Source organism: Melitaea cinxia, chromosome 14 (assembly GCF_905220565.1).
Source record: "Melitaea cinxia chromosome 14, ilMelCinx1.1, whole genome shotgun sequence".
NCBI classification, from domain to species: domain Eukaryota; kingdom Metazoa; phylum Arthropoda; class Insecta; order Lepidoptera; family Nymphalidae; genus Melitaea; species Melitaea cinxia.
The window spans coordinates 9960817-9974340 of NC_059407.1; the positions used below are offsets into that span (position 1 = coordinate 9960817).

Consider the following 13524-nt stretch of genomic DNA (forward strand, 5'->3'; position numbering starts at 1 on the left):
ATATCGTGGTTGAAGTTTTGAGGTTCAATTTTTAAATCGGAAAAAATTAACCTACCACCTTTAAGGTTAGAGTAACGCTTGGCTCCGGCGCTGCGGGAAGTGCAGCCCTTCCGCCCGCCGCCGTGCGAAAGCGCGCGAACGAATGCGTAGAGGAGCGGCTGAGGCTCCGCTGCGGAACGGAGCATGAGTGGGCGAGGGCTGCCCTCCCTCCGCGCCTCCGGCTTAAAAAAAAACACTAGGGGTAGGGCAGACCAAGACCACGTGGACAGTGTGGTGCTCCGATTCGGCTTTGGGTATTTTTCGAATTTCTATACCTATATCTAGCACGCAATGTTACTAATTTTATTAGAATATTATGTCTGCCGCGTTATTTTGTTTAAAAGTGTCTATTTGTCAGTCGTTAAAGGTCAGTTCGTATCGTATTTTGATCTTGCAGTAAAGATCGTTTTTACGTAAATTTGTTCGAAAATAACGCGTGATAGTCGCAGTACGGAGCATGAGTACACTTACCGCAGCACCGGAATTAAGTTAGAGTCAGAAATAACAAAAATTTAACCTTTAAAAAAAATCTACCTGTAATGTACATAATAGCCGAATATTTTTTGTATTTATAGCAATCTAAGTCTTTACGTTTAATATTTCACTTGTTTCTGTCATAATTAGGAAGTAATAGCGCTTTGAGACCTCATGATAACGTAAAACGTGCTCGACCCCTTCCCCAATCTTATTTTCCTTAAAGCTTATAGTGGTAAATGATGTAGAATAAAATTTTTATTAATTGTGTGCTACGAATTATTTGTAAAAATTCTGTTTACTATTTTTAATCTCATTCGCAACAAATTTATTGTTGTAGGTACTTATGTTAGCAATATTCATGTAAAGATTCAGTCCATATTTTTTAATATGTTATCTCTTTAAGTAAATTGTGGTCTGTATTAAATAAGTTTTCTGTAATCACGTTTTTATCTAATATATACAATTTTCGTGTCGCGGTGTTTGTAGTACAACTCCTCCGAAACGGCTTGACCGATTCTCATGAAATTTTGTGTGAATATTGGGTAGGTCTGAGAATCGAACAACATCTATTTTTCATCCCCCTAAATCTTAAGGGTAGTCATACCCAGTTTTTTTTTTTAATTTTTAGATAAATTATTTATTTTTTATTTTATTATGATTTGGCGTTGAGAAATACATACAACCCTAAATTTTCACCCTTTTACCACCAACCCCTATTTTTAAATAGCGTTTAGCGGCAAGACAACGTTTGCCGAGTCAGCTAGTAGAATAATAAAAAGCATAAATAAAATATTTTGTAAAATTAATAAGTGGCTTAATATACGTAATGTTTTGCTTGTTAAATTATAGAGATTGAAACATTTGTACGTCCTCAACAGAATGTTATATATCCTTTAACGTTGATGAAAACCATTTATTGTAATATCGTTTGCTCATTTACTTTTAAGATGAAAAAACATAACTTGTGAAACGCTAATTTTAGCGTCTCAACACCTCAAGGAAGACAAACTTCATTTCTTTCACGTTGGCGCACATCGCATCGTTATTCTCTTCCAGGGGTTCCCAAACTTATTTTATAGTGCCCCCTTTGAGTAATCTTTTAATGAATATTAGTTGATGTTCACAAGTTGTAGTCGAGAGTTCTTATAGATTAAATGGCAAATCGCCCCCCAAGCCTCTACACAATGCCACCATTTTTTTTCTAGGTCTCTTACCTCTAATCGTTCCTTTAGCACTGCAGCGCACACAAGGGGGCGTTATCGCCCACTTTGGGAAACATTGTTCTATTCGATGTACACCTATGGCATATAGAAAACTAAGATAGAATGTCTATTTCTAGACGATTCCACTATTTTCCTCAAGATAGACTAAACTTATCGACATGATATATTAAAAAAAAAAAAAAAAATGTTAAAATTCTAACAACCTAGTTTAACGCATTCTTATGTTTTCGTAGTTCCGCTTTATACCTATAGCCGTTCCACGTTTTGCTGTAACCTAAGATCTCTTAATTATATATTCTTATTAATACTATGTATGAACATGAAAAATACTCAGAGTGAGACTTCCCAGACCGTCCATTGTGCAAATGCGCTTGTTGAATTACATCTCCTATAAACTAAATCAATAAACTTGTGTATTATTACCAAGTTTTGTTTATAGATGTGCTCGGTACGAATTTCTATTGGCAATTAAAATATTGAAAATACATGGCTCCAATTTTATTTTTATAATTACATTATCAAATTGCCACTTCCTGAAATAACTTAATCACCTTATTGGTCACTGTGTTGTATAGTTAGTTAGCAACACCGTATATTTATATAAAAATACATTTTTAAATATTTTTATACTTATATAAAACATAAAAATATTTATATAGTAAATATCTAAAGTAGTCCTTATTGATTTTAAATCGGTTATTATATAGGTAATATGTTTTACATGTATAATTCTGAAGCGAAATACACTAAACGCAATCATAGAATATACACAGTATATACCATGTATTAAGTTAATGGTCTATACAAAGAACACGTTAAATATAAGCAGTAGTTTAACTTCAGTTTATACCGATATTGCGCTTAAGCTTTTATTTAACAGATTTTTTGTATATAGAATAGAATGGTGATTTCATTTAATGGCCTACGTTTATCCATAATACATACTTTTGCTTTTTACGTGTACTGTTGACGTTAAATTGTTTAACAAATTATTTTCCACTATATTTTATATAAAAATTAAAGATTACTTAACTCCCGTCAGTCAGTTAACGTTTCACCTTGAAAGTAAATGAGTTAATTTTTTTTTCTATTGTAGTAAATATCATCTCCACTACTACCTTTTTTGTGAAAAGTACATCTAAATTTATTGTGATTAGAATATCAAGTTTATTCGGTACTCTGGGGAAATATATGATTTTTTTTTTAATTCAAGGAACAAAAAGGTTTTTAAAAGCTACGTAATACCTAATACAACTAAAACAAATTGTCTACTTGTACGTATAAAATTATTGACATATGGATATTTTGAGCCGCGTGAGACGTCGAATGCTTCTGTTTTCTTTTTGATGTTATGCTTCTTTTAGGGAAAAATGATGAGAATAAATTTTTTGATGCGCGCTCACACGTGTCACAAAAAACTGACTCCCTGACGTTAGCTAGCCAATGAAGTAAAACTGTTTACGTGCGTACATAAGCACACACACACTTTTTTTATTGACTTAATATTGGGTCTTTATACTAGTATTCGCGTTAAGAAATCTGAAGTCTGTCGTTTGTCTAAACGTCTAGGGTTTACTTAAATTGGTCAAATTGAACACGTCGTTCTAATTTACTATGATTTAATTGGCCAAAGTGCGTAGCTGAGCCAACTGACAGCGATGAATCACTAGGTGTTTTCTTAACTCATAATAGTCAATTTTCTTTTTCTTTTTTTTATGTTAAGGAATACAAACAGTTAAAAATAAACACATACAACTAAATTTACAAACATCAAAAATAAACCAAAACTGTGTCCACAAATAAATTTAACAGAATCAGCTTTCGCTAAAACTAAAAGCATAAATACATTTGTTAAACAAATTAAAAATTAACATTATATCATAATCCCCATGGAAAAAATCTCATAAAACATGGACAAATGCAGACCAAATTCTCATACCAAGTTATGAGAGCAAAAGAGCTCTCGTAGACTCTCATAACTCGGTATAAGAATTTGGTCTGCATTTGTCCATGTTTTATGAGATTTGTTCCATGGGGATTATTTAACATTATATCATAGATATCAATTTTATAATTTACATAAAACTTTCACATTCTTTTTCAACAGCTTTAACCTTAGCAAATCTCAAAATAGTGAATCATCATTTTAATAATCACGAATAAGTTAATTTAAATGTAAGCTACATCAATAAAATTTCGTAATGTTTTATTAGTTTATTTTCGTAAAAGAATTGTTGTATATTTGGTGCTATTAACTTATTTCTTAGTAGTTTCTTATTAGAAAAACAGCAATATTTACGAGTTAGACTTTCTTATAAATTTGATATAAATGCTATTTGTCTAAATATCACCGCATTGTAACTAGTCAAATAGCCCGTAGTTTTTTGATGTACCTACATCGTGTTTGAATGAAAGTGTGGTTGTGTTACATTGGACAGCAAAATCAGTAGTATGACTCTAAATCGATGTAGTTAGGTATGGTGTATGTGCTTCTTGTATTTTTTAGTTGATACAATTTTTATTTAATGTTTTGTGGTTGTAAAGGAGGGACGTTGAGTTTTAATAAGTATTATAATAGACATATTTGACATAATTGAACACTAAAATTTTCGGTTAAAAACATAGAAAGTTATACTATTTGATATTGAATTGCAAGTTTGTTTATCCATATCAAATAGGGTCATTGCGCCTGTTCGCGTCCACTTAGTGCAGTTGGCAAGTTTGAAGAAGAAAATAAAAATGTCCCCGCACTAATTTCTATGAAAAATTTATTTACTGTATTCATTATATAGTCTATTTAAAGATTAATTTTCAGTTTTTTTCGAAACATCTTGTTATTATTTTATTTAAATACAAACGTCAGAATTAGGCGATTTACCCAGTTTGCGTCCATAAAATCCAATTTGCGTCCACCCGCTGGACCACTTCGCGTCCACCAGCTTAGAAAAGGAATAAAGAGGTGATATTTTTATGATAATCTAAAGAGACATTGGATTTTAATAATTTATTTATTGAAGAATTATAGTTATTTAAAAATCAACATATTAACATTAATAAATCACTATAAAGAAAATAATACACCTATTTATTCTTCTAAACATTGATAGAACTTAAAATTAAAAAACAAATTAACCTGTGTACAACCTATGTAGTCAGTAAATAGTAATTCCACCTTTAAAATTCAACAATTATCTGTTCTGTGAATTTTAAAGGAATGTAAGCAAGCTAAAGATCAGCCTGCAATTACAATCACAGCAGCCTTTCGCAGTCGACTACTGGACATAGGCCTTGACAAGTTTACTCCTGTGTTTTGCTCATAGTCACCACGCTGGGCTGACGGGTTGGTGACCACAGGCCTGGCATTGTCGTACCGAAGTCGCTGCTGCCCGTCTTCGTCCTGTGTATTTCAAAGCCAGCAGTTGGATGGATATCCCGCCATCGGTCGGCTTTTTAAGTTCCGAGGTAGTAGAGGAACTTAATCGCCTCTTACGATACCCACGGGAAGAGAGGGGGTGTTTATATTCTTTGATGCCGTGCACACAGCACCACAAAGATCAGCCTTGATTAATAATAATTATGGAAACCAAATACGAGGTGCACACATATCTCCATTCGCATTAAATATTAATAATACCGCTGTTTTCTTCTTCGTTACTTGGTTTTATTTGATACTAGCTGTGCTCGCGACTTCATCCGCGTGGAATTATAATTATAATTATAATAAAAAAAATATTGTTCTGTTCGTAGAATTACAAAATAAATAAATTTCTAAAATAAAAGTAGCCTAATTTACTCCTTATTTCATTAGCTATCTAGATGGTAACGTCAAAATCAGTCCAGTCGTTTCAGTGATTAGCCGGAGCAAACAGACAGACAGACAAAAATTCTAAAAAATGTTTTTATTTATTTATTTATTTATTTATTTTCTTACATCGAATATTACAGGCATAACCCAATTCATTAGACATAGTAAAGGAGACAAAAAGCGAAAGGAAAAAAATGTAAACTATAATTAAAAAAGAATTGGCTGACTTGAACATAATACTAAAAACAAAACAATAATAAATATAAAAATATTAAATTCATTTCTCATAACATATTATATACAAAGTAACTTTTGCGAATTCATACCACGAACAAGAAAAAAGGTCTAGTGTTTGAGCCACCAAGTTTAGCGTTCTGACTGAACGAGCAAGGGGGCCGTTGCGCACTAGCTCGGTTCTGCCGTGGGGTACTGCAAATAAGCTCGGTCGCTGTCTTCGTTGTAGATGATACCTATCGGGTACGCTCAAACCTATCCACTGCAGTACCCCTGGATTATTGACAACAACGCGGAATAATTTAAAATATAAGTTGCCAGAGCCAGCTCTCTCTTAGTCTCCAACTTGTTGTATCCAACCATGCCCAATACAAACAATGTTGGATATATCAAGGGATACACGCCATAAAGCCTATGGTAAAGAAACCTGGTGAATTTATTTTGAACACGTTCCAGTATGAGACTGTATTTGACTTCATGTGGAGACCATACTACCGCATTATACTCAAGCTAAATTCTTATTAGGGCATCATACAGTAAAGAGATTGCTTATTTTGGTATATGTACCGTGTATAAATCAATATACATTTAGTAAAAAGGTGTTACTTTAATATTACAAACAGACACTCCAATTTTATCTATTTGTGTAGATAAGTTTTGTACCCTCTTGGTCTGCACCCACTGATTTTGTCCAATGTCGAAATAGCATATTTTTTGCATAGGTGCTTGTCTTACCGATTTCTTCTTCTCTTGGATCTCATGCAAATCTTCCCTTAAATCTTCCTCTGTGTATGTTCTTTTTTCCTTCTTCTTTCTTATCTGCAAAGAACTCATCTTAAATAGAAAAAAATAAGAAAGAAATTACTTATTTCATTCAAAGTAGAATAGGTATTAAACTTTTAGTTTTATGTATTAAACTTATAGAATTAATTTAAAAAATGGACGCGATTTAGTTTTCTTATTAATCCCTTTAGGTATAGTTTGCGTCCACTGCGGACGCAATGTGGAAGTTTTATAAATTCGGTGTAGCAGTTCGCGTCCACCTTATTTTAACTATTAACTATAAAAAAAATAAGCAAATTCATAATTATTATAATTCCTTTTATCATAACCAACGCCTAGAAACAGCTATGTATTCAAAATAGACATAAAACAATAAAAGACTCACCTTCAAACGAACCGCTGCCCACTATTTTCTTCTCATTATTCCGTGCCTTCGCGCTCTCTTGTTGAACAGCCCTCACTAACTATTTTTTTTTACCCAGGATTGCTTGGATGCACGGAACTTTTGTCTATGCGTACGTGCCTCTTATACATTGAGGTATTAGCCGGTAATTATTTTTCGACTTATTGGCGTCTTAGTATACTTAATTTCGAGACTTTTCAAAGTGAGATCCGTAAAATGGACGCGAATTGGGCGGTGGACGCGAACAGGCGCAATGACCCTACTTGTCTACTTAACATAAACCAGTATAATATGGTTCATCTGATTCATTTAAATTATAAATCAAATTATTCTTCATTGATGTAATTGAAAAATATTATTAATGAAGAGTATTATATTATTCTATATCAATAAAATACTTATGGTCCTATTAAGATCTGCAAACGTTGTGTTTCATGTTGGTTCTTGATAAAAACTCATTAGCCCTTCTCCATTTATTTCTTACTTTATGTATAATTTGTGTAGTAGGTTATAGCAAATATTGTTATAAAAGTTAAATGTTGTGTATTAAGATATATATGTACATACTTATTTAAATTGTTGTAAATAAATAGTTTATTTTCAATTTTCATCCTATATTAAGTTGATCTTAAATATTCGTCATTTGTCAACCATGGTCGAAATATTTATGCCAAAGATTATCTAAACGGTTATAGTACAGTTTTTTATTACTGTGCCAATCAATACCTGTTTGTATGTTACTTCATTAAAATTTTGATACACAAAATTATTACATTTATAAAATACTGGGTGCTCGTTTTATATACAAACCAACCTAGTAATAGTAATAGTTTTGACTTTTGTACATTAAAATCTATTGAAGACAAAAAAGCACAAAAAAAATAAAAGTCAAACATATTTAAGCTGTGGGGTATAATGTATGAATGTAATTCTTGGTTTTAGTTCAAATATTTAAACAAATTATTTTACATATCACTTCACTATGTGCAATTTAAAATATGATTAAAGATATTTTGCTGTAAATTTTTTAATTACTGGAAGCATCAAGCGTAATTGACCTTCACATCATTTTTAGGTATATTATAAATTTATGAATAATTAAGTATATTAGAGCTTTATTAGTAAAAATTATTACTATTTTTCTATTCCATTTAAATGTGTTGTATTAAAATATGTACGAGTATAACAAATACATGTTGACTGTCATCTAAAGCAATCTTTGAGCACCTATAATCATTTATATGTAACTCTCGATGTAGGTAACTATTAACAAATATTTGCATACATCGTTTTCATGCATGTAGTTTTTCGCGTAAGTATTGTACTCGGGAGATTACTTAGCTGACTTTCAAAGAGCGTAAATATAACTGGATCTAATTTTGTAATTGTATTCATTCATTCAGATTAGTGGCTTCCAGAACCTAATTTTGTCTTTAATTATTTTAGATCAGTCGACAAGTAACTATATACCTAGTATATTTTTCACACCTGGAATTAAGAAATAGATTTTTCTTTTTTGGACTACTCAAAATTGTATACCTAGATGCTTGGTATTAGTCATGTTTTATATTGACTTATAAAGGATAGACTATACGATTTTATTAAAAGTTACATCAGCGAATATTTTGATTTAAAAATTAGAATTACTAGTTTGTACCATTATATTTATTGTTATATCTTTGTTTAACGATCTTTAATAAATTTAACTTCTAAAACGCTGAAAGTAATTATTGTTGCAATTCCGAACAATAATAAAATATTAATTATTGTAACTTATTAATTATTATGTATTTTAATTTTATTTTTTTGACGATAGCTACGTTTTTTTTTTTAATTTCAATGCTAAATACAACTTCAATAACAACAAAAAAAAAATTATTGATAAGTATTTACTAATAATTTTGGTGTATACAGTTAAACAACTGCCAATAATGATAATAGTGGGTATACACCCGCACTGCGTACAAGTATTAAAAAAAAAAAAAAAACTATATATCGCTACACAAAAGTGAGAAGAATCGACGAATATAGATAGACTTCTAATAGCAAATGTCATGTGTTAAGACCTAATGTAACAGTTAGCTTAAATCGAAAAGTATCTTTCCATTACCTTTACGTTATGGACTTTTTCGTAACTATACTTTAGTTACAAAATATTGTTTTTAGATCAATAAAAAAAAATGTATGTTTGTAGCAAACGTATGTTTTACTGTACATCTTTAAAAATGTTTAGTTAAAGATTTTTTAAATCGGGTTAGTAGGATATAGATTTTGTTTTCGAAAACTATAGCCGGGACCTAAGTTCCAGAGCTTACAATTTCAATACTATCTTCCCTTCGCCATAGTAGAAGTAGAATATAAACGTGTTTAGGATGGAAAATTAACATGTTAGCCAGCATAGAGTCGGCTACGATTTTATAATTTTCTTTGAACACGTTTTAGTTTTTTTAATATAAAAAAAAACGCTTCATTTATTTAGTTTAATTTTAAACGTTTTGAAATTGATAAAAGTATATTAATTTCATAGTTCCTTAAGAGAAAATATTATATATTTTTAATTCGTAATGTTTTAATAAGAATATAACTTCGTCATCATCTCAGCTCACGGACGCCCACTGCTGGGCATAAAGAATATAACACTATATAGTATGTTATACAATTTTGTTAAAAAAAATTAAAAGCATACATAGGTATATTTCTTCCAAACTATGTAACCAACTTGCTTTGTTGTTTTAATTCAACAATTTTTCAAATATGTATACTGTGTACAGTTATTACCTTGTGAGGTAAAAATGTTGAAATAACAATGTTTTTAACTGCCAAGTCCATCCTTTTGATGTAATCAATTTAATTTTAAACTAAACAATTTCTATAATTTTGCAGTCAGCTGTAATAATGTTCATATAAGTTGACTACTTAAAATTATTCATGTGCACTATCAAAATCATAAATAATATGTAAGTAAGCTTGATATACCTGTAAATTAAATAAGGCAAACTTAAAATATTGTGTATTGTAAATGTTAAATGTAGCAATAATTGTAAAATTTATATACCTACTAATAAATATGTACCTGGTGGCCAAGTATATCTGGCATAATAAGCTTTTTTGAACTGTCCAAAATAATAGTTAGTGGGTTAAATAATAGATCTTATAAATTATTAGATGAGTTATGCAATGTTTTCAATTTTTCTGTCTTTAATCTTGCCAGTAAAATGTTAATTATGATTTCATTACTTTGAGTAGATTTTTCCAAGTTTATTTAAGTGTATATGACATATATAGTTTAAATGTTTTATTGGTAATAATATATTAAATAATATTATCATGTCTTAATAAATGTGAAACATCCTTGTTTTTTTTTTTAAATACACATCTTTGAAATTTATCAAGACCAATGGTTTAGAGTAATATTTAAATAAGAATGAAATAATAGTTCAATTACAGTATCATTTGATTTATTTACCTTTGCTAGTTATACATTGGTAAAAATATTAATGCTATGAATCAATTTGACTTAGCCTTTTGGTTTGTAACAACAAAATCACTCAAATGTATTGTTTATTTGCCAAGCTATGAGTTGATCAGTTGACACTATTAACCATTTCAGTTACTGTATGTTACATGAAACACCCAAATGTTGAAAAGCCTTATAATGAAACAGTAGTACTTCATCTTATGTCTCTAAAAGAATTTCCTAAAATATTTTACACTTCAAGTTAACTAAGAAAAAATATTGATTTCGTGAGATTATACTTTGATAAACATAACTTCAATTCTTAATATGTATAAGCATATTAATAGCCTGCTTAATTATATGCCTATATTCACAATCAATAAGTTACCAAGAATTTATTCATTTGGAATATTTAGGTGTTTGCGAATATAGGTAGTGGAATCCATAGAACTGTATCAAATAAAAAGAAAAGATGAGTAAATATACTCTCAATCATTGAAAAGCAAGATTGACTTTTAAAAAGGCCACAATAATTTAGGTACAGATAAATAAATGTGTGTAACCCTCTAAGTGGGTAATTAGAAGCTATTTTTAAGTGAATATTACAAGAAACATTTTACCCAATCCACTGCAAATACAATAGATATCAAAGTAAACATGTTGCTTTATGATATTTTAAAGATTTAAACATTACAATAAATGCACAAAGACAAATATTTAACATACTAGCATAATTAATTATCTTTACTGAAAACTATAACTATAATTTTGATGGACTTAAAAATGAATATAATACCCTAAAATTTAGCAAAGTAGGAGCAGATTGGGTTATGGAACATGTTAATACAGGAATAACTAAAAAGTGCTTCCCTCTGGGGGTTGAGAAAGCTTCATATTTTCCTTAAGAGTCATAAGACGTCTTAGTTCTTGCAGAACTGTCTTGATAGTATAGTCACGTTGCCATCTTGCAAGAATTGGAACTTGCCTGTTATCAACCTACACAATAAAAATTATACAAGTTTTAAATCACACCATATACAGTAGCAATATTAACAAAATTGATTTAGGCAAAGTTGGATGTTTTTCATTTAAACATTTATTACAAAACATTATACATATACAAAACATTTCACTTTTTAAATGGATACCATTTCTATTCAAGTAGTAAGGTAACAATTACATTACTTAGTATCTCTTTAAAGCAAAGAAAATAAGCAATTAGTAAGTGCAAATGAAACTAAAACATTTGAAGAAAATACACTTACAAGTCCAGTCTGGCTGTTAACACAGTTCATGTTGATTCTAGAAATGAATCTAGCAGTGGGGGGTTCATCTGGGTATCGTGTTCCACATTCAATTTTAAGAGAATACATCCTATTTTCATAAGGAGTCTAAAACAATTGGAAAAAGTACTTATTGTTTATATTTCTTATTCGTAACATTATATTATACAAGTGCATTAAACAAAATTTATATACCCTCAGATGCTTAACAAAAAGATCAATAATGATAAGTATGTTCTGAACATAATCTAATTTACTCATATTATAATATATTTACTCAATACAATACTGGACAGCAGGAAAATACAGGAAACTTGTGTCCATAATAATTTTACCCTCAATTGGACAAAGAAGTTTAGAAAAAAAAAGTAATTATCAGTTGCAAATTAATTACCCTTGGTGGACCAATTATCATGCCAGTCCAGTGAGTCAGGGTCATATCATCATCACTTTCGAGACCCCAGGAAATAGTGCCATCGCCAACTCCCTTCTGACCTTGCTCAAGTTCTTCTAGAAGACGAAAATTCCTTGGAACCACTACAACGTGAAACGCATTAAACAGCTTAGAAAATTAAATAAATTGAAAATAAACCAGTAATATAGAATTTATAAACAAAAAAAAAACAATTTTTACGGACAAAAAATAAGTCTTACCAACGCCTGATGACGGGTTCGCCATGATCACAATTTCACCGGCGCTTACTACCTACTCAATTAAATGTGTTATGATTACTAATATTCACTTGAAAAGATAATACTTTTCATGAGATTTTTATACTACTTATTTGTATTTCTAGGGATGCAATATATTTTCATTTAATCTATATCAAAATCTTCACTCAAACTGCTCAACGAGCAGGTTAGCAAATTTTATGCTGACTTTGACAAATGTCATCTATACGAATAAACTTTTATTTTACAAAATATTATACATATTTACAATTCAAAATTTATATTAATCTTAATCTATACTAATTTTATAATTTCAATTTCAATTTTTTTGTTTTAATGATAATCAACTTAATTCAAAATCTGAAACAGGTAAAAATTGTTTATGGAATCCAATATACAATTAGACTCATTCGAAATTTTTATATATTTTCTACCCAAAACCTAAAATTAAGTTGTACAAAAACTTTTTTGTAAAGTTACCCATGTAAAAAGTTTTAAAGCATTAACTGGAAATTTTTATAGACAGATACAATCTTGATCCTTTTTAGCTTACACACGCGACACGTGCGTAAATAGAGTTTTTCTTATTCCGTGCTTACATGCGACCACTCTAGCACAGTGCTTATCGTGGTTGCCCAAAAGTACGATGTGTTAACTGCGACAGTGCGACAGAAACAAAAATCTATAAATTTTTATTCTGCACTACCCGTGTGAATCCAGGGGCAAGTAGACAGTCAAGTAGTAGTCCGCTGGAACGGTCGATTTTTGATATGATATTAAAAAAATGTTTAGACAGTCAAATTAAAAAAAAAAGTGTAAATCCCTGGTAATAACTCAGCTTTATATTCGAAAAAAGTATTCATGTATTACTTGTCTTATTTATTTATATTATATATGACTAGGTCGGCAAACAAGCGTACAGCTCACCTGAAGGTAAGTGGCAACGGTACCCTGTAGATGCCTGCAATACCAAAAGCATCAAAAGCACGTTGCCGATCCTTCAGCCTTGCTACGTGTTAAAAAATTGCTCGTTGGGTTAGAGAGTCACCCACAACTCCTAACACGAGACACAAGAGAGAGAGTAAAAAAAATCCTACAGAATCTTGATCTTCTTTTTCAAAACACACAAAATCAACTTACACTAAAGC

General features: G+C 30.4%; 1 protein-coding gene across 1 annotated transcript; it reads right to left on the reverse strand.

Annotated features, from left to right (window-relative positions):
* Positions 1–10405: 10405 nt before the first annotated feature.
* On the reverse strand, positions 10406–12568 carry LOC123659509 (ubiquitin-conjugating enzyme E2 variant 2). The gene is made up of 4 exons (XM_045594722.1): positions 12359–12568; positions 12099–12241; positions 11687–11812; positions 10406–11417 (listed from the first exon to the last, which is right to left on the reverse strand). The coding sequence occupies exons 1-4, from the start codon at positions 12381–12383 to the stop codon at positions 11277–11279; spliced, it is 435 nt and encodes a 144-aa protein (XP_045450678.1). The 5' UTR covers positions 12384–12568; the 3' UTR covers positions 10406–11276.
* Positions 12569–13524: the final 956 nt, after the last annotated feature.

What these genes read in the sequence shown, in the direction of transcription:
- LOC123659509 (XM_045594722.1), bottom strand. Translation starts at nt 12,383, where the DNA reads ATGGCGAACCCGTCATCAGGCGTTG. An exon ending in TGATAATTGGTCCACCAAGG is followed by an intron (nt 11,813 to 12,098) that starts GTAATTAATTTG and finishes CAATTGTTTTAG; the next exon opens with ACTCCTTATGAAAATAGGAT. An exon ending in TTAACAGCCAGACTGGACTT is followed by an intron (nt 11,418 to 11,686) that starts GTAAGTGTATTT and finishes TTTATTGTGTAG; the next exon opens with GTTGATAACAGGCAAGTTCC.